The 23830-nt window shown below is 37.1% G+C and overlaps 3 protein-coding genes across 3 annotated transcripts in view; 2 read left to right on the forward strand and 1 right to left on the reverse strand.

Moving 5' to 3' along the window:
* LOC127971522 (GDNF family receptor alpha-4-like) overlaps window positions 1-23830 on the forward strand; it is a 236256-nt gene that overhangs the window by 71514 nt on the left and 140912 nt on the right. The gene's annotated exons all lie outside the window — the stretch shown is intronic.
* On the reverse strand, window positions 2244-12780 carry fbxl3l (F-box and leucine-rich repeat protein 3, like). Its single transcript, XM_052574591.1, is given in 6 exon segments — window positions 2244-4358; window positions 9089-9260; window positions 10785-10907; window positions 11675-11828; window positions 11830-11970; window positions 12661-12780. Coding segments are annotated over 6 exon segments (1047 nt in total). The 5' UTR covers window positions 12696-12780; the 3' UTR covers window positions 2244-3936.
* LOC127971515 (copper-transporting ATPase 1-like) overlaps window positions 18772-23830 on the forward strand; it is a 28231-nt gene continuing 23172 nt past the window's right edge. The window contains exons 1-2 of the mRNA XM_052574566.1: window positions 18772-19170; window positions 20103-20229. Coding sequence (XP_052430526.1) covers window positions 20110-20229 — 120 coding nt within the window. The 5' untranslated portion in view covers window positions 18772-19170; window positions 20103-20109. The remainder of the gene's footprint in view (window positions 19171-20102; window positions 20230-23830) is intronic.

Below are 23830 nucleotides of genomic sequence, written 5' to 3' on the forward strand. Positions count from 1 at the left end.
ACATGACAGTGTTTTCAGACAGTCACTTGGTGTTAGACGTCTTTAAAGACAGAGACTGCAGGTTTGAAATGAAGTTAAGCTGTTACAATGCATTTATGTTTAATATGTGCATTGCAAATTAGGGATTATTTTATTATTTAATATGTAGAATTGTATATTAAGTGTTATAACCGCCCAAATAATAATGTCACTATTGAGTCAAAAGCGTTTTTAAAATATTTAAAAACATCTGTAAATGTATGTTCGTAATGACATTATGTATGTTAATATTTTTAAGGGAAAAAAAACAAAGTAAAAATATAAATAAAAAAAATTAATTTGCCATTAGATGCGATATTTAAAAGCTTGGTTTTCTTTGTCTTTTATTAAATGTGAGATATAAACACTTTTTTTTTTTTTTACTGTGCAATCTGATTGATGTTTACAATAAGAACACACTTTTGATTTACAATATAAAATATACAGTATGTAGGCTATAAAAATATTTTCAATTAAAATTTTTATTTCAATTTCTGTGGGCTATCTTATAAAACAACGAGACCAATCGCAAATAAATTCAAGAGAAATTCAATTTGCATTTAAAATAACGGACTTGCATTAAAAAAAAGAAAAGAAAAAACAAATGCCACAGTTTGACTCCTAATATTGACCTCCCTTTGAAATGTAAATATTGTAAATGCAGTATTCTTCACAGCCTGTTACTAAACACAGAGTATGTTTTAAGATAAAGCTGAGCTTGTCTGACAGTTGTTTTGTGAAACACTGTAAAAGACACATTAATTGTAGTGGCTTGGTGTTTATAAGATAGTTGAGGACAGTGTAAATGCATATTATGCTTCAAATGTTTATAAATCTACAAATAAACAACAGCACAGTAAACCAGTTGTAATTTAAACATCTGCAATGACAAGAACAAAAATTATTATTAAAATTAAGAATCTCATGCATTTTTAAAATAGTTTGCAAATAAAAGAATATTTTTTTTCTTGCCAGAGAATTAATGGGTTTTAATGTAGTGAAACATACTTTATAAACTATGAAGTTATATAATATTGATTTTTAACAAACTATATAAAAAATAAATAGTTTTCCCCTAAACAGTAATTAGGGGAAATCTAATTTCCCATTTTATTTATTTATTTAGCATAGAAAAATTATGTTCAGAGAAATGAAGTAATAACAGTTCAATCATGCAATCAATAAAAATGCAATCAAATAAAATGAATTTACAACAAAACATTCTAAAGATTCTAAAAACTAAATCAATCAATAAAAATACCTTGGCTATAGGATATTCCTTAAAATGATTATTATTATTTTGATAATACAATTTTGGTATACAGTAGTAATATATTCCCATAATATTTTTTTTAAAGTTAAATCTGACTTTTATTTTGACAGGGTGCCAGAACAATGACTTATTAATAGCTCTAAAGTCTTTGCTTATAGAGACATGCACTGACAGCTGCTGCAACATTTATTTCTGTTCGGCCAACAAAAGAAGGGTAATCCATTAAATACGAGCTCTTTAACAAGTCCCAGAGGGGTTGTGTGCCAATGAGTGACCCATAAAGAACCGTGGTTTCACGTGTGGCCACTTGTGTTGATCTGTAAACACTTCATTCAAATCCCTTCTCTGAGATCCGATCACAAATCATGTTTCTACAGCAGATCCTCCACACTAATGATCCAGATGTTCAGTTTCCCATGCTAAATGTTAATTAACGTTACCCCGTTCTGTCTAACGGCTGCCAAACTCAGACTGCATTTACCGATTAGCGATTGGCTCTTTCATTCAGGAGGCGGGGCTTCCTGCGATTGAGCGGCCATATTGAACGTTGGATTTTTTTCCCATTCCAAACTATACGAGTGACACGTCTTGGGTATTCTGTAGTCTTTGGTATTACTAACTATTGGGCAAAGTGTAACTGTCAACTTGGATCATATGTGCCTTAATAACCAATCACATTACAGCTTTGATGCCATCGAACTTCAGTTGAGTCAATCGATGTTTACGGATACAGCAGAAATGGATGAGGAGTGCCATAAACTGAATCCCACGTCACAAAAAGTCAATGATTTCTCTTATGAAAACATTTTTTCCGGTATCAACTCTCAACATAGTCCGATCCAAAAGTATTGTTTAGTGTAAAACGTGTTGCAGATTAGCCAATAGGCGGTCAATTCATTAAATGATAAGCTGTTTCTGCTAAAAAGCTGTTTTTATTTAGTGTAGTGAACAGTGGCGGCTCCAGACAATTTTGATTGGGGGGGCAATGGGGGGGTCCTGGTCTTTTCAAGGGGGGTCTCATGAAAACCAACAAAAAATACAGTGGACATGGCTAATAACTGCATATTTCTGCTACTAAACAACAAAAACACCTTTGCAATGTAAACAAATGGCAGGCTACATTTGTTATTCATATCCTTCACACTGCACTTTCATGTCAGGTATATTATGCATTTTTATTGACATTGATATTTTTACATTTATTTCCAGATAGATATTATTGAGTTTACAGGCTAAAGTGGTCTTGCTGTTGTAAACACTGTTACTATTGTAGAAAAAATATTTGCATCACATTTAAAATCTGAATTGTTTTTATTTTTATAATGATAATTCAGAGAATGAGAAAATCTGAATAAACCTTACCAGTGTTGTGATAATTATTTTTACGTGTTAAGTACTGTAATATAATAAAAGTTTATTCAAATAACATAAAAAAGACCAGACCCCTCGATGCCTGTGAAACCTTTCTCCCTCAAACAGCAGCACGCTAGTGTTACTTCTACACTACAGGCTACACACAGCAATATAAACAACATATCTGCATGTTCTCACATCACATCGTTCTTGTAAAATAATAATAAGTAAATAAACACCAAAATCACTTCGCTGAGAATGAAACACCACTTACTAGCTGCCACGATGTTGAAAATATCCTCTAGCAATTAAAAAATGCGCGTGCAGCATGAGGAATCTTCCCGGTTGGATGAGGTCGTAGTCAGGTGAACGGTCATCATGTTGGTCATTTTATTTACGGCTAAATTATTATTAATAAATTGTACTAATATTATGATTGGACGTGGGCAGGCATTCACAAAAGTTTATGTTATTACAAAAAAAATTGAGGAAATTTTGCTTTGACAAAAGGGCACTTAAGGGGCAAAGGAGCAGGTGCTCAAGTGAACCGGTTCTTTCGGACAATTCGATCAAATAAACCAGCTGAAAAAAAAAATGGTTCACTGGTTCTTTTGCGCTCGATAATGCCGTCATTGGCGATGATTGCCCTTCATTCAAGCCTTTGGTTTACCCGCGCTTATAACATTAGCACAGAATCAGTTCAGAATCAATCACCAAAAGAATCAGTTCGGTTCAGATGCGCTCTGTGTCAGTCTGCTTCACGCTGAATCACGCATGCGCAGTTATCATCAGCTCATCGGTTCTCGAATCGGACGCGTCCGACAGAAACGGTTCTCGGTTCAGTGTATGAATAAATGTCGAAATAATTATTATTTATTATTGTTCTGCGTAGTTTGAAGAGAAACATTTTTGGATCTTTATCCCGAATATATATATTTTTTAATCAGGAAGAGGCTGGGGGGTCAAATGGGGGGTCAAGGCATTTTTTGGCAGGGTCTTGAGACCCCCCAAGACCCCCCTTGGCGCCGCCGGTGGTAGTGAAGCCTCTCCTCCATTGAAATCCATTAAAAAAATGGCCTCTGGTCTCCTTTCCCATGTACTGCAAAACAAGAAGTGTTAGCATTAGCTGTTTTTCATTGCCTTCCAATGGCTTCGCAGATTAGAGTCAAGGTTGCCAGGTTTTCAAAAAAACAAACACCCAATTGCTACCCAAAACTAGTCCAATTTAAATTCGGAAGGGGTCCCTGTAGCCCAGTTCAATGTGAAAACCACAGACTTGGTACCACTGTCTATCACTGTCGGATCAGCTCTTCGTCCAGCGGCTCCAGCCCATTAGCGCACACCACCAGCTCCACGAGACGTGGACAGTTCAGCCTGATACGCCCCAGCATATCTTTACTGACGGCCCGGCCGAAGTACAGGTGAGTGACGGGCATCAGCTCGCAGAAGGAGGGCTCAAACTCCTCCTCGTAGAGGAAGAAGTAGATGACGATGTTGACCTGGGGCGAGTGGCGGATGAGGGCGTCCCAGCTGCTCTTCTTGATGGAGTGGAACTGCGTTTGTCCCGGGTTCTCGCTCACCACGTCGATGCACAGGTGCTCCAGGTGGACGTGTTTCTCGGAGGACAGCGCTAGCAGAAGCTCGTCGCTCAGTAGGTGGTAGTTCAGAGCCAGTTCGTGCAGGCCGTGACACTGATCGGCCACACAGAGGATGCCTGGATGAGCGAGAGGAAACAGGTGAACTTGGGTTCATAAACAAGGGTAGGTGATTACAGTACACTTAAAGGCGTCATCGGATGCAAAATTCACTTTTACATGCTTGAAGTGAAATGTGTGTTGGCAGTGTTTGTATACAAACAACCTATAATGATTTCTGAATAATATTAAATCACCAATTGGATGTTATTATTCACTAATTTCACAAAACTTGAACTTATCTGCATTGGCTAGTGCTTCATCTTCGCTTGTTTCCACAATCATCCTTATGTCAGGGTTGTACATTACATTTAGCAGACACTTTTATCCAAAGCGACTTACTGTATAGTGCTTTCAGGCTATACATTTTTTACGAGTATGTGTGTATCCTGGGAATCGAACCCACAACCTTATGCTCTACCACTAAGCCAGGAACCCAACACATGTTTATGTACCCAACATGTGTGGGGTGGAAATTTCCAGATAGGGCCTGTTAGAGTAGCCTGGGCGTGTTTGTTTTGGTGCTTTCTAATATTAGATTAGATTAGATTAAACTTTATTGTCACTGCACATGTAGGTACAAGGCAACGAAATGCAGTTAGCATCTAACCAGAAGTGCAATAAGCAGTAAGTACAGAATAAAGGTCTATAATATGTACAATAACTATACAGGTAAGTATTTTGGACATCATTTACAGATATTAAATACTATAAGCACGATATACAGATAGGTGTACTATGAACATACTATACAGATGGGCTATGTAAAAGTGTATGTACACTATAGGCAGAAATATGAACATAATTTACAGTATTGCAATGGACAGTAAAGTGCATAGAAAAAAATATTTCAATGTGCAAATGGATTATACATTGTTCCTGGATGAACAGGCAGTAGTGCAAGTAATAACAAGTTACTTTTTGCTTGTTGTGAGTAAATAAATAAATCAGAGTGTTGAAGAGGGGGAGGAGTCTATGTGTGGTGTGGGGGGTGTTGAGGGGTGTCAGAGGGCAGAGTTCAGCAAGGAGACAGCTTTAGGGAAAAAGCTGTTCCTGAATCTTGTGGTCCTTGTCCGGAGGCTCCTGAAACGCCTTCCGGAGGGGAGGAGGTTAAACAGTTCGTGGTCAGGGTGAGAGGAGTCCTTGAGAATGCTGCGAGCTCGACATAGACAGCGTTTCCTCTGGATGTCCTCAAGAGCAGGAAGTGGTGTCCCTGTGATGCGCTGGGCAGTTTTCACCACCCTTTGCAGTGCCTTGCGGTCAGCCACTGAGCAGTTCCCATACCAGACTGTGATGCAACTGGTCAGGATGCTCTCGATCGCACACCGGTAAAAGTTCACCAGGATGGTTGAAGACAACTGGTTCTTCTTCAGTGTCCTGAGGAAGAAAAGGCGCTGGTGAGCCTTTTTGACGAGGCTGGAGGTGTTTGTGGCCCAGGACAGTTCCTCCGAGATGGTGGTTCCCAGGAACTTGAAGCTGGAGACACGTTCAACAACCATCCCGTTAATGTGGATGGGGTCATGCGTGCTTCCTTTCTTCTTCCTGAAGTCCACAATGAGCTCCTTGGTCTTATTGGTGTTAAGGAGCAGGTTATTGTCAGCGCACCATGTGGCCAGGTGCTGTATCTCTTCCCTGTAGGCAGTCTCATCGTTGTCACTGATGAGGCCAATCACCGTGGTGTCATCTGCAAACTTAATGATGGAGTTGGATCCATGCACAGGCTTGCAGTCGTGGGTGTAAAGGGAGTAGAAGAATGGGCTCAGCACACAGCCCTGTGGTACGCCAGTGTTAAGTGTGATGGTGGTGGAGTGGGTGTGGCCTGACCGAACATGCTGAGGCCTGTTGGTCAGAAAGTCCATAATCCAGTTGCAGAGGGAGCTGTTAATGTCCAGGTCTCCAAGTTTTGTGGTCAGCTTGGAGGGAATAACGGTGTTAGATGCTGAACTGAAGTCAACAAACGACATCCTAACATACGTGTTGTTATGGTCCAGGTGTGTGAGTGCAGAGTGCAGCACTGTGCATACTGCATCCTCTGTGCTCCTATTTCTGCAGTAAGCAAATTGGTGTGGGTCCAGTGTGGGTGGGAGGCAGTCTTTGAGATGTGCTAGGACCAGTCGCTCGAAGCACTTCATAATGATGGGTGTGAGTGCTACGGGCCGATAGTCATTGAGGCACGTTGGGGAGGAGTGTTTTGGTACTGGAACAATGGATGTGGACTTAAAACATGTAGGCACAGTTGCTTGGATGAGGGACATGTTGAAAATGTCTGTGAAGACCCCTGCAAGCTGCTCTGCACATGCCCTAAGCACACGTCCAGGAATGCCATCAGGGCCAGCAGCCTTGCGTGCGTTGATCCGGCTCAGTGCAGTGTGGACATCTGTGGAGGTGAGTTTGAGAGGTTGGTGGTCTGAAGAGGCTGAGATTTTGGTGGTCGTCTCCTTGCTGTCGCTGTTGAAGCGAGCATAAAAGTCATTTAGCTCGTTAAGGAAGGAGACGTCCGTGACTGTTGGTGTGGAGTTGCTTGACTTGTAGTCACTGATAATCTGGATGCCCTGCCACATGTGTCGGGGGTCAGAGTTGGAAAAGTGTTCCTCTACCTTCAACTTGTAGCAGTACTTCGCCTTTTTGATGCCCCTTTTCAGGTTAGCCCTGGATTTACTGTAGGCCTGAGCGTCGTCTGACCTGAAAGCGGTGTTGCGGGCTTTCAGCAGAAGTCGCACCTCCTTGTTCATCCATGGCTTCTGATTAGGGTATGTTGTTATCTGTTTTTCTGTTGTTACACTGTCAATGGTGGAGTTGATGTGATCCAGTACAGAGGAGGTTTAGATATCAATGTCCGTGTGAGAGCCACAGGCAGCCTGTGAAGCAAACATACTCCAGTCAGTGTGTTGAAACCTGTCTTGAAGTAAAGAGCCTGCTCCAGTTGGCCACACTTTGATGGTCCTCACTGATGGCTTCACACGGTTGATGAGGGGTGAATACTTAGGGGTGAGAAACAAAGAAAGGTGATCAGACTGTCCGAGGTGGGGGAGGGGGCTCGCAATGTAAGCTCCATTAATGTTTGTATAAACATGATCCAAAGTTTTGTCTCCTCTGGTGTGGCAGGAAAAATGCTGGTGAAATTTGGGGAGTACTGTTTTTAATTTGCAGTGATTAAAATCACCCGCAACAATAAAAGCAGCCTCCGGGTGAGCAGTCTGTTGTTTACTAATGGCTGCATGAAGTTCGTTCAAAGCAAGCTTGGCATTAGCATCCGGTGGAATATAGACTGCGGTTATTATGGTGGAAGTGAACTCCCGTGGCAGATAAAAAGGTCTACATTTAACCATGAGAAACTCTAGGTTAGCTGAGCAGTGTCTCCCAACAATGACAGTGTTCGTACACCAAGCTTTGTTGACATAAATGCACAATCCACCACCTCTTGTCTTGCCGGAGTCATCTGCCGTTCTATCTGCCCGGAGCGTGTAGCGTCCTGCTAGCTCAATGGCATTGTTGGGTACGTCGCTGTGTAGCCATGTTTCTGTGAAAACCATGACATTGCAGTCCAGAAGTTTCTTACTGTGGGTGATGCGGAGTCGTAACTCATCCATTTTGTTCACCAGTGACCGCACATTAGCGAGAAAAATGCTGGGTAAAGAGAGCCGGAGCGGTGTTAGCTTTAGCTTAGCTCTTAGACCTCCGCGCTTCCCCCGCCTTTGTTTACGATCTCGACGCCGCCTGCGAGCACTTCCTGCCCGGCCGGGTAGAGTGCGAATAATATCAACATCGTTTGGCAAAATTCACTTAGTGCACCTTTAATGATTTGATTTCTAATGTTCAATAAGAAAAAGATATAAAAAAAGTTTCGCAAACCCACGTCGAAGTCATGAAATTTAACTGATTCAGAGTTCCGTTCCATTTCACCCAACAATATTGCTTCGAAAATGAATGCTAGTGTTTGTTTGCTAGCGAATCGCTTCAACTGAATGATCGAAGTCACGAGTTTGAATCAATCGAATCGGTTCCAGTGTAAATGACTCACTCGATTGAATCAATTTGTCTGTTACTCCGTTTTTCGTGTCTTCATCCATGGTTATGTAAAATACTATTTTCTTAAAATTGTAGAGTTTATATAATGCAATTCTGTCTTTATAACTCATAAATGCAAGTTTATATCACATAATTCTGAGACAAAAAGTCAAAATACAGAGTTAAAAAGACGCAATTATAGAAAAGTTTTGTTTGGTTAGTTACTTTTTTCAGTTGAAATTAAAGTTACAATCAACAGAAATTACATTAATTTTCACTAAATAAACATTCTTGAGGAAGAAGCATTAAAACTTCTATACTTATCAACTTTTCAAAAAGAGAAAAATCGAAAATACTTTTACTGCACATTGCTGTAACTCACAAAGTTACTTTATTTTCATTTAAACAACAATATTAAGTCTAACAATGATATGTTATACACTATGTGGTTAAAATAAATAGTTTTATTTGGAATTGTCCAGCCTGTGTGGAATAATTAATAAAAACATTTAAATAATAAAATATTCAAGTGTGAGTTTCAAGTATGTATCTCAAGTGATAAGCGTGGCTTATATTAGCTTATATTCAATTGCATATACATGAATTAGTTGAATAAACTCATGCACAATAAGTCAAAGAGTGTATATTAAAAAGTAAACAGGTCGATTTGGGTTTCTTGGCGACTTGAAACCAAGTTATGTTCGTATTAGATCTGGCGTGACTCAGACGGTGATGCACTGACCTGCAGGAGACACATGAGGACAGCTGCTCATCTTCAGCAGCTTGAGCGTGTCACTGTTGTTGGCCACCAGTACCTTCAGGGAAGGGTCATCAACCGGTGTGTCATCAATTTTTATAGAGGACAGGGACTTGGAATTCACAAACACCACCGTCAGAGCTGAGACAAAGTGTGACTGAGTGAGAACAGAGCAGATGAGACCGAGTCAGAGCCGCGGGCTTCTCATGAACTTTACAGCAAGCATCATTTCATTATTTCACAGAGGTCACCCTGCTATGTAATGTGGACATGCTGGTTCATTTTCAAACATGTCCAGAACCATCAACATAAACCCACAAATGCATCATTGCATTTAATATTTAAACATGCTATTTATGAAATTTGAAACATTGCTTTAAAAAACTACACTGAAAAACATGATTTGTATATTGTTTATTGCGTACCTTAAATTTAGCAGCTCTGTAGGGACTAAAACAGACTGAATAAATTAGATTTCCATTGATGTGTGGTTTGTTAGGGGGACAATATTTGTCTGAGATACAACTATTTAAAAATCTGGAATCTGAGGGAGCAAAAAAATGTAATATTGAAAAAAATCATCTTTAAAGTTGTTCAAATTAAGTTCTTAGCAATGCATATTACCAATCAAAAATTATGCTTTTATATATTTACAGTAATAAATGTACAAAATATCTTAATGGAAGATGATCTTTACTTAATATCCTAATGATTTTTGGCCTAAAAGACAAATCTATCATTTTAACCCATACAATGTTTTGTTGGCTATTGCTACACATATACCCCAGAAAAACACACAAGAGACAAGACTGTGTACTTAAAGATGCTGTATGTAATTTTTTGACTGTACTAAAGCACAGAAATACTATAATATGCTTGCAGATATTTAGGAAACATGCATTGTTTCTTTGAAAAACAGTGCTACAGCCAGATATTCTACTTTGAAATGTGTGTTCGGTGTCAGAATGTTTTGTTTTGGTCTGTGTGACTCCGCCCACTGCCAGTTTAACCAATAGGATTTCAACACTCTGGGTTGCCAGTAAGTTGAAACACAAACTGAACTGTGGCGCTCATGTGAGTGGGCGGTCCCTGAAGTCTGATTGGTGGAATCTTCTGTAGAGCATCATGGGTAATGTAGTTTTTCACTATAAATTCAGCTGATCAACAGTTATTTCAAATAATTGTGAACAGATGGCTTTACCAAAAGCATACGCCATTGATTAACAACCTCAAAGCTCACAGCAGGTCAGTCTTTGAAGCTTTATAAGCTGTGGTTAAAAATAATCATCTCTATGCGAAAAATTTAGTTTTTACTTGTACTGTTGATCATGTCCTCATCTGAATGTTTGGAGAAGGCACCTCAGAGGAGATGGCTCTGACCTAAATGGAGTACACTAGACAAAGTGCAATGACGAATGAAGGATAACTGAGCCTCTAGATGAGAACACTGACTCATCCAGATCTTCCTGCATGATGTTTAGTGTGACGACTGAAAGTTGAAAGGAGGACACAAACAGCAGAGCCAGCTGGAAGTCAGTCACATTATTTGGTGATTAATTCACCCATCAAGTCTGTAGTTAAATAAAGAAGTCAGGCATTGTTTGTTTTAAATCATTTGTGACTAAGTAAGCCCCAACAAGCCTCAACTTGTATGTTAAGGATGAACATGTTTCTGTAGTACCTGGGGTACGTCCATGAAGCTCGGCCGTGCTGTGGAAATCAGACCCAGTGTTTTAATGGTGCAGTTCACCAGCTGTGAGAGGATGTTACAGGCTGCTTCTGCAGATTCTGTGCAGCTGTCAACCTGAATGGTGCATGCAAAAAAATAAATAAATAAATAAAAATAATAATATATATTTAATGGGGAAAAAAATAGTCTTTTACTCACTTTCAAGTTGTGAAAAAGTTTCTTTCTTTTGTTGTGCAGAAAAGATGCACACGAGTAACCAAACAGTTTCCGGTACCTATTGACATCCATAGTATGGAAAAAATAATATGGAAGTCAATGGCTACCAGCAAATATGTCGGTCCCAATATTCTTCAAAATATTTCATTATGTTTTCAGATTTGAAACAAATTGAGAGTGAGTAAATTGTTTAAAAAGATATACATTGAAAAAAAAAAAAGATTAAAAAATTAAAATAATTTACATTTTGGGATGAACTATCCCTTTAAAATGACAGTTTTGATTCTTTTCTTAATGTAGTGTTCATGCATAATATTTTAGTTTATGTGCACATTCAAACAGATCAGATGGATCTTATAAACGATTTATTTAGAACATTTTCCAACAGGTTTAAGACATTTTGACCATTAACCATACAAACTAATATCGTGAATGAACAATGTGATCCTCAGTGCTCACAAGGAAAATGTTAAATTGCTCAAAGGTGACAGTAAAGACGTATTGTATATTTTTGTTTTTAATAAATGCATTTGAACTTTCTTATCTTTTTATAATCTGAAGAACCTTCTTTCACCACAAAGAACCTTGTGTGAAACAGATGTTAAAGGATCTTCCATGGCATTGTGAAGCACTTTTATCGTCAGAGTGTTTCTAAGCCGAGGTACCCTGAAGCTGACGTACTGCAGGTGCTGAGCGTGTCGTTTGATGATCTGCTGGATGAGATCCGGGGTTGTGGACCTCAGGTACGATGTGGCCGGCTGGTTCAGCTCAAACTCAAATCTCCTCCAGAGGTCTGGGATGTGAAAGACCTCGTTCCAGAGACAGGTACTGGAATATGTGCAGGACCACGTGATGTGGCAGGCTTCCCCACGTCTCGTCTGGGCGTCTCTGTGACCCCGTCTGGACACTCCTGTGTCTCTTGTTTCTGAAGCTCTGACACTTTGATCGTCTTCTTTTCATCCTGTTCAGTAGAAAACCACAGGTATCTGAGACAAAACTACAGTGGCCCCCAAAAATAGTTTGAACCACACTCTGTAAAAATCTGTCAAATAGGGCACAATATACTGTGGAATTTGAAACATTTTCCCGTATTAATTTTTTATAGCTGTCTTGAATTTCACACAGTATTTTGACTTCCACACTTCGTTGCACTTAGAGTTAAAAGAAATGTCTGTAAAATTAAAGGATGATGTCATGTGTAATAAGCTGCCGCGGTGCATTTTTTGGATTATATTTTTACAGTGCAAATCATCATATTATTCTGATTTCTGAAGATCATGTGACACTGAAGACTGGAGTAATGATGCTGAAAATACAGCTGTGCATCACAGAAATATATTACAGTTTAACAGAGATTCACACAGAAAACAGCAATTTTTAATTGTTTTAATGTTTACATGATATGACTATTTTTACTGTATTTTTCAAAGAAATGCAGCCTTGGTGAGCAGAAGAAACTTCCTTTTGAATGGCATATTCATGGCATGCATTCAGTACTTGAGGAATACTGTAAACAACAACATAAAAAAAAACAGTATGGCATATTGGTTACTAATCAGTGGCTGTATTCCTCTCTAAACAGAACCCAAACCTCAGCAGCACACTTATCAATATTCTGCACGGCCCATATCTCTGTAGAAATCATACTCACTTGTTCCAAGCTTCTTCGTCAACACAGAAAGGCATACCATACCAAAACACTCTGATCTGCTTTGATTCGTAGTTTGATCAGATGCGAATGTGACTCCGTCTGTGGCTCAGCAGCGTCCCATAATAAAGCGCGCGGGCACGTGAGCGCGAGAGAACGTGGAGCTCAAGGGGGCGCGCTTCAGATGTGTGCCTTGTCAGTGCATACATATAAATGAATCAGTCAGTGCGTTAAAGCTGTCGGTTTTATGTGCATGCACATTTATTTATATATATAATTAATATATATTGCAAGTGTTCCAGGGTTATCTGCATGAGTTAATCTACAGTCTATCATCTTCAGTGGAGCTTTTGCACACGAGTCTCTCAGAGAAAGTAGGTCAGTGTGTCAAAGAGAAACGTCACACTGCGTTAAGTCTCAGTAATGAGTATCTGCTGCTAGCTGTTGACAAGGTAAATAAGGCGTCCTGCATCTCATCTTCAGCTTTCTGGCTGTGTTGACGAATATCTGTTCTCATACAACTTGTTCCTCTGATTTCGTGTTCTGTAGGCTGAAACATGACAACATGGGAACTGTTATAGTGACAGTGAATATGTTTGTAATATAAAATCCCGAGTACACAAGCTGATCACTGGCCAGTCTGAATATGAATAATCGGAATTTCACTGTCACAGCTGAAATCAAAAAAAAAAAAAAAAATAGGTTAATCATGTTAGCGTGTTCAACCAGTAATATAATAGGTAAAGCAGACATATGGTGAAATATTATTACAGTTTTGTGAATACATGTAGCCTAATTGATTACTGATCATAGCTGAATTTTCAGCATTATATGATATGATACGTAATACAACTTCAGTGTCACATGATCTTCAGAAATCATTCTAATATGATGATTTGCTGCTAAAAAAAAAGATTATTATCAATGTTGAAAACAGTTGTGCTGCTTCATATTTTTTTGTGTGATACGTTGTTTCCAGTATTCTTTAATTCAAAAGGTTTAAAAGAACAGTATTTATTTGAAATATAAATCTGTTTTTAATTACTTTAAAAATATTTAACATAAATAGTATGACTACCGATGGGGGACAATAATAAAACACTGTCGCTTTTGATGACATGACTTGTTTCATCAGATCGATCTGCCAATGCTCGTCTGTTGCTCGCAGCCCCCTCTGTTGGTGTAAATAACCACTGCACGATGGCTTTGTTGTTTAGTCTTTTCTCTAGTGTATTTTATGTGGTGTTTTAAAAGTTAGTAAAACGGGGACATTTCCAGGAACAGCTCCTGTCGGGGACAGGACACCGAAAACCAACACTGTCAGCAGGGGTGGTTCTAGGGTGAGTGGAGATCTGGGGCTTAGCCCAGAAAAATCCATGTATGTGGCTTTTTATTTTAATAAATCAGAAAGATTTACCTTGTTTAAAATATACAAAAACAATAAAAACAAAAACAAATTTAAAACATTCTATTTAAAGTAGTGAGGAAAATACATTTGCTTTTTGCAAACAAAAATTAAGAATTGCAAAACAAATAAAACAGCGCGAAAGCAATGATTTTGCAATATATATTTTCCATGGTCATATCTATTAATTTATTTGCAACGCTGCTTTTATTTTGCTGTCAGTCTAGTTTGAGCTTGCCATACCATTTTTCCGGCGTGTACAACATGCCTCCATGGAGTATCGGGACTTAAAATGAACTTAAGTAAGTCGGTGTTATTACCTTTAAGGGAATGCAATATGTCGTCGATAAATAATATCCCTGTGAAGAGTACCTTCACATATTTGGGCATTGTTATTGATAAAAATGAAAAATCCAGTAACAACTTAAACTTTGACCCAATGGTTGAGCAAATAACAAAAAAATTTAACATTTGGTTAATGAGGGATCTTTCTTTAAATGGCAGAGTTTTACTGTCCAAAGCTGAAGGAATATCACGTGCTGTTTATGTGTCTCTGGCTTTGGGAATGCCCACTACAGTTTTTAAAAAACTAGATAAAACTCTTTTCAATTTCATCTGGAGAAATAAGTGTCATTATCTTAAAAAAGAGGTATTATGTAACACAAGACAAAATGGAAGTCTGGAGGTTCTTTGTTTTGAAACAGTAAATAATACATTTAAAATTAAATGCCTTACTAAGTTAATTCAAGAAGAAGATGATATTTGGAATGCTTTCCCTAAATTCATTTTTAATTCAATTGGAGGACTCAACTTCGTGTTGAAGTGTGACTATAACCCTGATAAATTGCCTGTGAAATTAGCTAATTTCCACAAGCAAGCTCTGCTGTCATGGAAACTGGTGTACAAACATAATTTCTCACCTACAAATTATTACATTTGGAATAACAGGAGTATTCAGTATAAAAACAAATCTTTGTACAACAAAAACTGGATTAATAATGGTATTGTTTTGGTTTCACAACTTATGAATTCGGATGGTCAATTGTTATTGTTTGAAGAATTTATTTCTAAATTTGATATTGCAGTTACACCAAAAGAATATGACATTGTTTTTGCTGCTATTCCAAGGAATGTTTTGCAGCTTATGATTGGATCCAGAACAGAGCTTTTTGTGACAGCTCCTGTTAACAATATTTTTCTGGGAAGTGTAAACGTTACAAGAAACAAATGTTCAAGTAATTACATTAGAAACCTTTTGGTTTATGTTACGGTTCCTCCTGCTAAAGAATTTTGGACATCTCTTTATAAGGATATTAATTGGAAAGAAATGTGGTTGATGAGTAATAAATTCTGTCTAAACAATAAAATAAAAGAAGTATCTTTCAGAATTATACATAGAATATATCCGGCAAAAAAGACGTTAAGATTTAAGATTGATGTTGAGTATTCATGTACTTTCTGTGGCTAAAATGAAGAAACTATTGAACATCTGTTTTATCATTGTGTGTTTACTAAAATGTTCTGGATGAATGTACAAAATTTTATTGAAAGGAAAACAGGACAGTCATTATATTTGCAGGAGAAGGACGTTCTTCTTTACTTTGAGGACATTAATTTGGAAAAGGACTTGATTTTCTTTGTACAACTTGTTTTATTTTTAGGAAAATTTCACATTCATAAAAGAAAATGGACTGACAGCAAGCCGTTATTTAACCTATTTCTACAAGAGCTGTCTCATTACAGCACCACCATCAATGATCTTAAACAATCAAAGGCTTTAATAACAAATTCTATTCTAGAAAAAATTCTATGCAACTAATGTGTATTCTGTATACTCTTTGTAACCTTATTTATTTTAATGTTTGTACCCCTGGCAAACAGTTTTGTTCTGTACATATTTGTTAATAAAAAAATAAATTAAAAAAAACATGCCTCCATGGAAGTGACGTCATCGGCCCGAGACGCAGCTCACTGATCCAGGTCCTGTCATGATGAGCAGAGACTTTGGAGTGGATCGTTTATTTTTATTCAGTAGCATTAAAACATTCATGTTTTCGTTTTATTTACTTTATTAACATATGTATATGTATTAGCAGCGTTTGCTCAAGTTAAAGAAGTTGTTAACATGAACATCTGCTGTTTATTTCTCTAGATGTGCACACTTTTATAGCATTATGTGTATTGGGATCGCGAATCATTTGAGTCAGTTCGGGAGTTCGTAACGGGATCGCGAATCATTTGAATCAGTTCGGGAGTTCGTAACGGGATCGCGAATCATTTGAATCAGTTCGGGAGTTCGTAACGGGATCGCGAATCATTTGAGTCAGTTCGGGAGTTCGTAACGGGATCGCGAATCATTTGAATCAGTTCGGGAGTTCGTAACGGGATCGCGAATCATTTGAGTCAGTTTGGGGATCGCGAATCATTTGAGTCAATTTGGGGATCGCGAATCATTTTAATAAGTTCGGGAGTTCGGAGCGGGATCGCGAATCATTTGAATCAGTTCGGGAGTTCGTAACGGGATCGCGAATCATTTGAGTCAATTTGGGGATCGCGAATCATTTTAATAAGTTCGGGAGTTCGTAGCGGGTTCGCGAATCATTTGAATCAGTTCGGGAGTTCGTAACGGGATCGCGAATCATTTGAGTCAATTTGGGGATCGCGAATCATTTTAATAAGTTCGGAGCGGGATCGCGAATCACTTGAGTCAATTTGGGGATCGCGAATCATTTGAATCAGTTCGGGAGTTCGTAGCGGGATCGCGAATCATTTGGGTCAATTTGGGGATCGCGAATCATTTGAGTCAGTTCGGGAGTTCGTAGCGGGATCGCGAATCATTTGAGTCAGTTTGAGGATCGCGAATCTTAGCTGTATATGGATAGGCATTTTTAACTAATTTAGTAGCTAGTTATAATTACGTTTTCCATGCTTGTTTAGGTGTGAAATGTGAACTCGTATTTTTTGTTTTAATGATGTGCCTTTTAACAGTATCAAGTATATTCAAAAACTAAACAAATCGTGCCAAAAAGTGCATGCATCTAGGCTAATGTAAAGTTACATGATGAAGTCATACTAGTGCGCTTGTGCATTTTGAGTGCGTTCTTTCACTGCATTATTCTGTGTATTCAAATGCATTTATGAATGCATGTGAATGATCACAAAATTCAAGATATGAACCCTTTGTGCCAAAAGGGTTCTTTCTTGTCATTAGTTGAAGCTGAGTTGGATTCTTTGGAGTTGAGTAAAGAACCCTATGGTTCTATATAGAACCCCAATGATCCCTTTCTTCTAACAGTTTGTTGTCATAGTATAAATTAAAGCTCTCGCATTACATTGCTGCTCGTGTAAATATAGTATGGCAAGTCATGTTAGCATTCATCCAGCGTTACTCATAATTGCATTTTAACAAGTAACAATTATTAGAGAGTTCTATAAACACAATAGTTACTTTTAAGTATTAAAGACATAATATGTAGGTTTTCACCCCTAGAGGTCGCATTTTGAAAGGAGAAGCTTGATGGAGCTATGAAAGAGAGTGGAACGATTGGAGATGTCATTTTAACCATCCACGAATCATGTTCACAGATTTATTATTTTTTTTTATTACCTGTAACTTTCAGTTATTCAAAAGGCAAATAAATCAATAGAGTAAGGGAGCAAAGAACATTTACATTGTCAAAACACATTACGATTAACTTTAGTCTAGCATGACTTTAAGGAATCTCAAAAAACTCCAATAAAACGGTCTGTAAACTATTTGATGAATGAATCTCTTTCTTACATCTGCACTTTGTTGTTTATGATGGGAGAATTTGCGCGAGGGCAGAATTCAGTCAGTCAGTCTGAACAAAACAGTGATCAGTTTCAGCGCTGACTCATCAGAACGCCTCTGATCGGCCATTGCATTAATAACCTTAACAGACTAATGTGTGATTGGTTATAATGCACAACACTGTAAAAACATGTAAAATAAATAGTGGTGCAACACTGAGCAGATCCAAATTTAATGCTGCAGTAAACACTTTTCATTTTTATTTTATTCACAATTGATTTAGTTTAACTGTACAGCAGCATTTTTTATGTCTACAAGCGAAAACTGAGGATAATGCAGGTATTACATCATTTATGCGACAATGACCAGGAAAGAGTCAATTTCTATAAATCCCGGGAACTTTTGGGATAACATAAGTACACAACTGCATGATGTTTTTGTGTTATACTCAGATCCTGGGTCAGACATAACACAGAGGTTATTTATCGTGGGGATTTTGCATTGTCTTCTAGCGAGAGCTCTTCTAAGTGCCATCGAGTTGATGCATTTCTTCAGTACAATACAGGTTTGTGTACATTTTATTTTATACCTAAAATCGTTATATATCATTATATATCGTTTAAAAATTTCAGTCCTGAATGGTATCGTGCTTGCTACTTTTGATAGCACTACACTCTTATGGAATTATTACTAGGAAAAATGCAGTTACTATGAGTAACGCTTAAAACAGTAAAGGCTTAGTCAGCTTTCCATACTCACTATTAGATTCAAGATTTTTATTAGTCACACAATTATATTAGCGCTGACTAAACAGTGTCTGATATTGATATATGATATATTATTTATTTATTTATTAGTTTTAAAAAAAAGCGAATAGAACAGTGGTGTGGATGTTGAGCTCAAATAAAAATACAGTGGTTTATCCCATCACAAACTTCCCATACGTGGCTCCTCCAAGGCGACGCAGTGACGTCTGCGCAGTCTGCAGCGGCTGTTGACGTTCTTGAACACGCTGCGAAAGATGTGCGTTATATTCTGTGTGATAAAAACCCGACAATCCGCATGGATTTAACAATCTCCAGGGTGACTTCTGTAAGGATACACTCTCCTGCTCTGGGCACACACCACACATCTTTGTGTCTTGCTCGATGTGGACCGGTTTTATACAAGTGAGGTCCTAAAGGCTGCTCGAGACGAGGGGAAGTAAATGTTAGCCAGCTAGCTGCTGCTGTCACTGTGAAAGTGACAGTAAAACTTCTCTAACAAGTGACTTAAACGTCCTGCGAGGCTCAAACTCGCTGTTCCGGTGACTCTTGATCATCACTTCGCATAAAAGGTAAAGAAATTGTGCTTTTGTTGTGCGCTTAGCATCTGCTGTTTATGTTAGCTTGATGGCTGAGAGCTCAAACGAGGCACACATCTCCCTAAATCTGCCTGAAATACTGATTTAATTTATTAAAAAAATTATACATTTTTTGTTGTTGTTGTAAATAACGTTTAATGACATGTCAAAACTTTGTTTTATTAACTATGAACAGTATTTCGGATGTAACTTGTAGCTCCTTTGTATCGGTCAAGTGTTGATTATCGAGCACTAATCTGTATTAGTGTTTACAATGTCGCTCGGATTATAATTATATTCATTAATTTATTTTTTTCTTCAGGTTTGCTGTCATTGTGTAGTCTTGTATTAAGATAAGTAAACAGGCTTGTGATGTAAAAAAAAAAAAGTGTAAATATTGATTGATGTCGCGTACGTTGCCTTAGTCACGTTTACGGTTAAATTCAAATTAATTCAAATGTATCAAATTAATTCAAAAGTATCAGTAACAAACACAAGGTGTTTAGCGGGTTAATTATGCTTTCTTGTTAGGAAAGTCAAGTTTATTTTCTGAGACTTTTATTTAAAATGTTAATAATAAAATATTCAAATTATAATATTTAATACTAGCAACTTAAAAGTACTAACTTTTGGTTTTGATACCAAGGTTGTTGTTTTTCGGGTAGGGTAGTAGCCCTACCTTAAAATACCATTCATTGCATGCAGTTGTCTTTCAGAGTTTTCTTGTGTTTCAGATATGCTGCAAAACTGCCCTTTCATTTGTCACATTTGTTTCACTTTTGAAACAAATGTGTTTTTTTTGTCTGAAGTGTCTGAAGGTTTGCTCTGGTGGTCAGAAAGCTGCTCGTGTGTCCAGAGATTGACACTTGTGTGTCAGTTTTACATGCATGTTTGTTTATGTGGTCTTGTTTGCTCTCATCTTCCAGAGGAGGAATGGCATTGAATCCTAACCTGTGTCGTGTGACTCTGGGGGTCGAGGGCATGACCTGCGGCTCCTGTGTTCAGTCAATTGAGGGCCGGATTGGGAGTCTGCCGGGTGTCGTTCATATACAGGTTAGAGCGACATTAATGCAAATCACACCAAACATAAAGTCAATATAAATGTTGTTGCTACCTTTAAATTTATATTTTTATGAATGCAATTACTGAAATTGTAGCCATGCATGCTTGTCCAGTTAATGGAAGTGGGTTTCAAAGTATTCATGCAATCTATAAACATTTCCTTTTAGTGTATTTTCAGTAAACGTTGTGCAGATATAATGCATTTAAAATCGTAATATCTTCATGCCTTACAGTTGCATATGTATGTTTAACAGGTGTGTATATAGTTTAATTTGGTTTCACCACAAAGCATTTAATATACAATTTTAACAGACCATAATGTACCCAAGGTTATAGTTAGACTCTATATCTCTCTGAGTTTATTACTGGTCTGTGCATATGTTTAGTTTCACTATTATTAACACATTTCTTTTGTGTTATTTATGTTTATGGGGTTTCCCACAATGATAATGAGTGTAAATTTCATTCTTTATCGCTAAACAAACACATATAAACCTAGCTAAGCCAGAGATTATATTTCCAGGTGTCCCTTTTCCATGAATCATTGTATGTGATTAGACTCTTGTTCTCTCTGGGTGGCTGACAAAGCAATCTGACAGAAATATATGGTGGTAATAATATTTGCCAGAGCCTTCCCTCCAGCAACAGTCGCATAATTGAAGAAAGCCACTCGTATGTTCAACTTAGAGACAAAACCTAATTGTTGGTAATTCGTCCTGCCCTTTCCCTTAAAACCCAGTTTCCCTCCAGACACGGGTCAAATGAGCAGATAATCTAATAGTGTGTTTGTCTAAGATGCTGTTATAACCTTTAAAAGGCCGTCTGGTGGTATTACTATTGACCAGTCGAGTGCCAAATACTTTAAATGTCTTTGTTAAACACAGAAACAGACCGTATGTTTCTGGCAAAGAGAGCAATGCACTGAACACAAAGAAGCAGCTCGGTCTAGAATTGCGCTTATTGTGCTGAAACAAACTTCCTGTTGTCTCCTCGTGAGGATTTGTGGGTTTAAGGGTCATATGATGACATGAGTGAATCACCAGCGTGAGCTGCTTGAGGAATCACATGCACTTGTGATAGTTTAAAGCTCAAATGCAAATGTAATGATTTGCAAATTACCTATGAACTGGTGTGACTGTAAAATAAAATCAATAATTCAACTACAATGCAGTAAAAAGTGGACAGGAACGAAGGGGTTAAACTCTAAAACCTCAAGAGTGTAAAACAGATACGTACACCATAATAATCACATAGCCAAAATGAGTCAGAAGACTGAAATAAGAGGTTAAAATCAGATCAGACCCAGAAAGATTAGCTCTGACAAAGCATTCCTGTTCATTTTTTGTTACTTTTTTATAAAATTTAATGGTTTGTATAACAAAATGCTTTCTGTGTTCAGGTCTGAATTTATCAATAATTGTGCAAAAACCTACACTTCAAATCAACATTAGGGCTGTGCGATATTGAAGAAAAATGCGATATGCGATACCTTGTTAAAAATGCAATATGCGATACCTTGTTAAAAATGCGATATGCGATACCTTGTTAAAAATGCGATATGCGATACCTTGTTAAAAATGCGATATGCGATACCTTGTTAAAAATGCGATATGCGATACCTTGTTAAAAATGCAATATGCGATACGATATTGCTTAGTGTGTTAAAAATGAATTTCTATTATATTTTAAAATATTTAAAAATAAAAATATTTGTCAAATTCTTTCTTGGAAAAGTAAAAAAAAATTACTATAACTTCTGAAATTGACCAGCAGTTACATAAAAAGTAATCAGAAAAAAAAGAGTTTTTCAGAAAATGTCATTTTAACATCTGTGAAAAACGGATGACACTTTGCTTTCCATGAACTTTAAGTACTACTTTATATTCTAAAGCAAAACCTATAGTCTTAGAAAGTTCAAACATGATTAAAGGCAAGTGAATAATTAGTAAAAAAAAAGAATAAATAAAATAAATACACAGTTTACAAGCATAGATCAAATAAACAGTAGTATTCAGGTACAGACATCTAATAATTAACTGTAACACTGCAAAGTGTCCACTCTATGAATTAAATGATACTTTTTAAAGCTTTTGCAACGTTTTGATTTATGTGGCTTATTATTAAAATTGAGATCTCGCACACCCTTGCAACATTTACTTTTGTAATATTTCCATATATTGTGCAGCCCTAATCACCATTTAAACCCCCCCAAAAATATAAACCATGACAAAAAGTAGTCTTTGAGGATGCTTTAATATACATTTAAATCCACAACCTAATAAAAGTAAACAAATATGTATAAAAAAAGGATGTGCTATTCTGCCTTCAGAAATTTGATTTTAAAGGCCTAATCTGAAATACTGCATTAAATGTCCCATAGACTGCCAAGTAAGTTACACTGTCTAGAAAAGTGTGAAAAGCATGGTCAGAATAGTGCATCTGCCATCAGTGGTTCAACCGCAACGTTATCAAGCGATGAGAATACATTTTGTACGCAAAGAAAACTAAAATAATGACAGTATTCAACAATTCCTCCCCTCTTCGCCATTTTGGAGATTATAAGATGAACACATGCAGCGTACACTCTTTCGTATCTTTTTGTATATTCAGTCACAGGACTCACGGTTTTTTTTATCCGAAATATCGTAAATTGTTTTCCGAAGACGAACGAAGCTTATACGGGTTTGGAACGACATGGGGGTAAGTGATTAATGACTAAATTTCATTTTGGGGTGGAGTATCCCTTTAATTGAAAAATATGAATCATAATTGTTGCACAAATATTAATTAGTACTGTTAAATTCCCTCAAAATATAAATAAATATATTATTAAACAAAAACATATTAGATTGATTTTACTGTAGAAAAAAAAAGTTAAATTTCAGGTGTCCAGTCACTTTTGACCGTGAAGACCATGAGTGTGACTCCCTAATGAGGAGCGCCAAGGTTTTTTTGTATTTTTATTTATTATATACAATAAGTATCTTATGCTCAACAATGCTTAATTTAATAAAAAATAGTGACATATTTGTAAATATTATTATGATATAAAAATTAAAAAAAATATATATTTTTTTTTCTGTGTTCACAGTTGAATTTTCGGCATCGTTGCTCCAGTCTTCAGTGTCACATGATCTTCAGAAATCATTCTGTTATGCAGATTATCAACAGTTTTTTGCTGGAAGATGTGATACTTTTCTCAGGAATAAAAAGTTGCAAAGAACAGCATTTTATACAAAATATTAATATTTTTGGCAAGTTTTTACTAGCCTTTACTATGAATTTTGAATAAATGTAACATATCCTTGCTTAATAAAAGCACTGATTACAATAAAATAAAAGAATATATACCAACCGCAAACACCTTTTGAATGCTAGTGTATACTGTCACAAAAGATTTCTGCTTTGAATAAATGCTGTTTCTTTTTTTTGTTACTTTTTATTCATCAAAGAATCCTAAACAATTTTTCACAATTTATTTTTAAAAAGTGCATTGAAAGATGTGTGTCTTTAATCAGATGCATTTAAATTGTGACTGTGCTTCAGTCAACAGAAACCGTCTGTAAAAAAAAAAAAAAAAGTTTAATCTTAC

Source organism: Carassius gibelio, chromosome B14 (assembly GCF_023724105.1).
Source record: "Carassius gibelio isolate Cgi1373 ecotype wild population from Czech Republic chromosome B14, carGib1.2-hapl.c, whole genome shotgun sequence".
NCBI lineage: Eukaryota > Metazoa > Chordata > Actinopteri > Cypriniformes > Cyprinidae > Carassius > Carassius gibelio.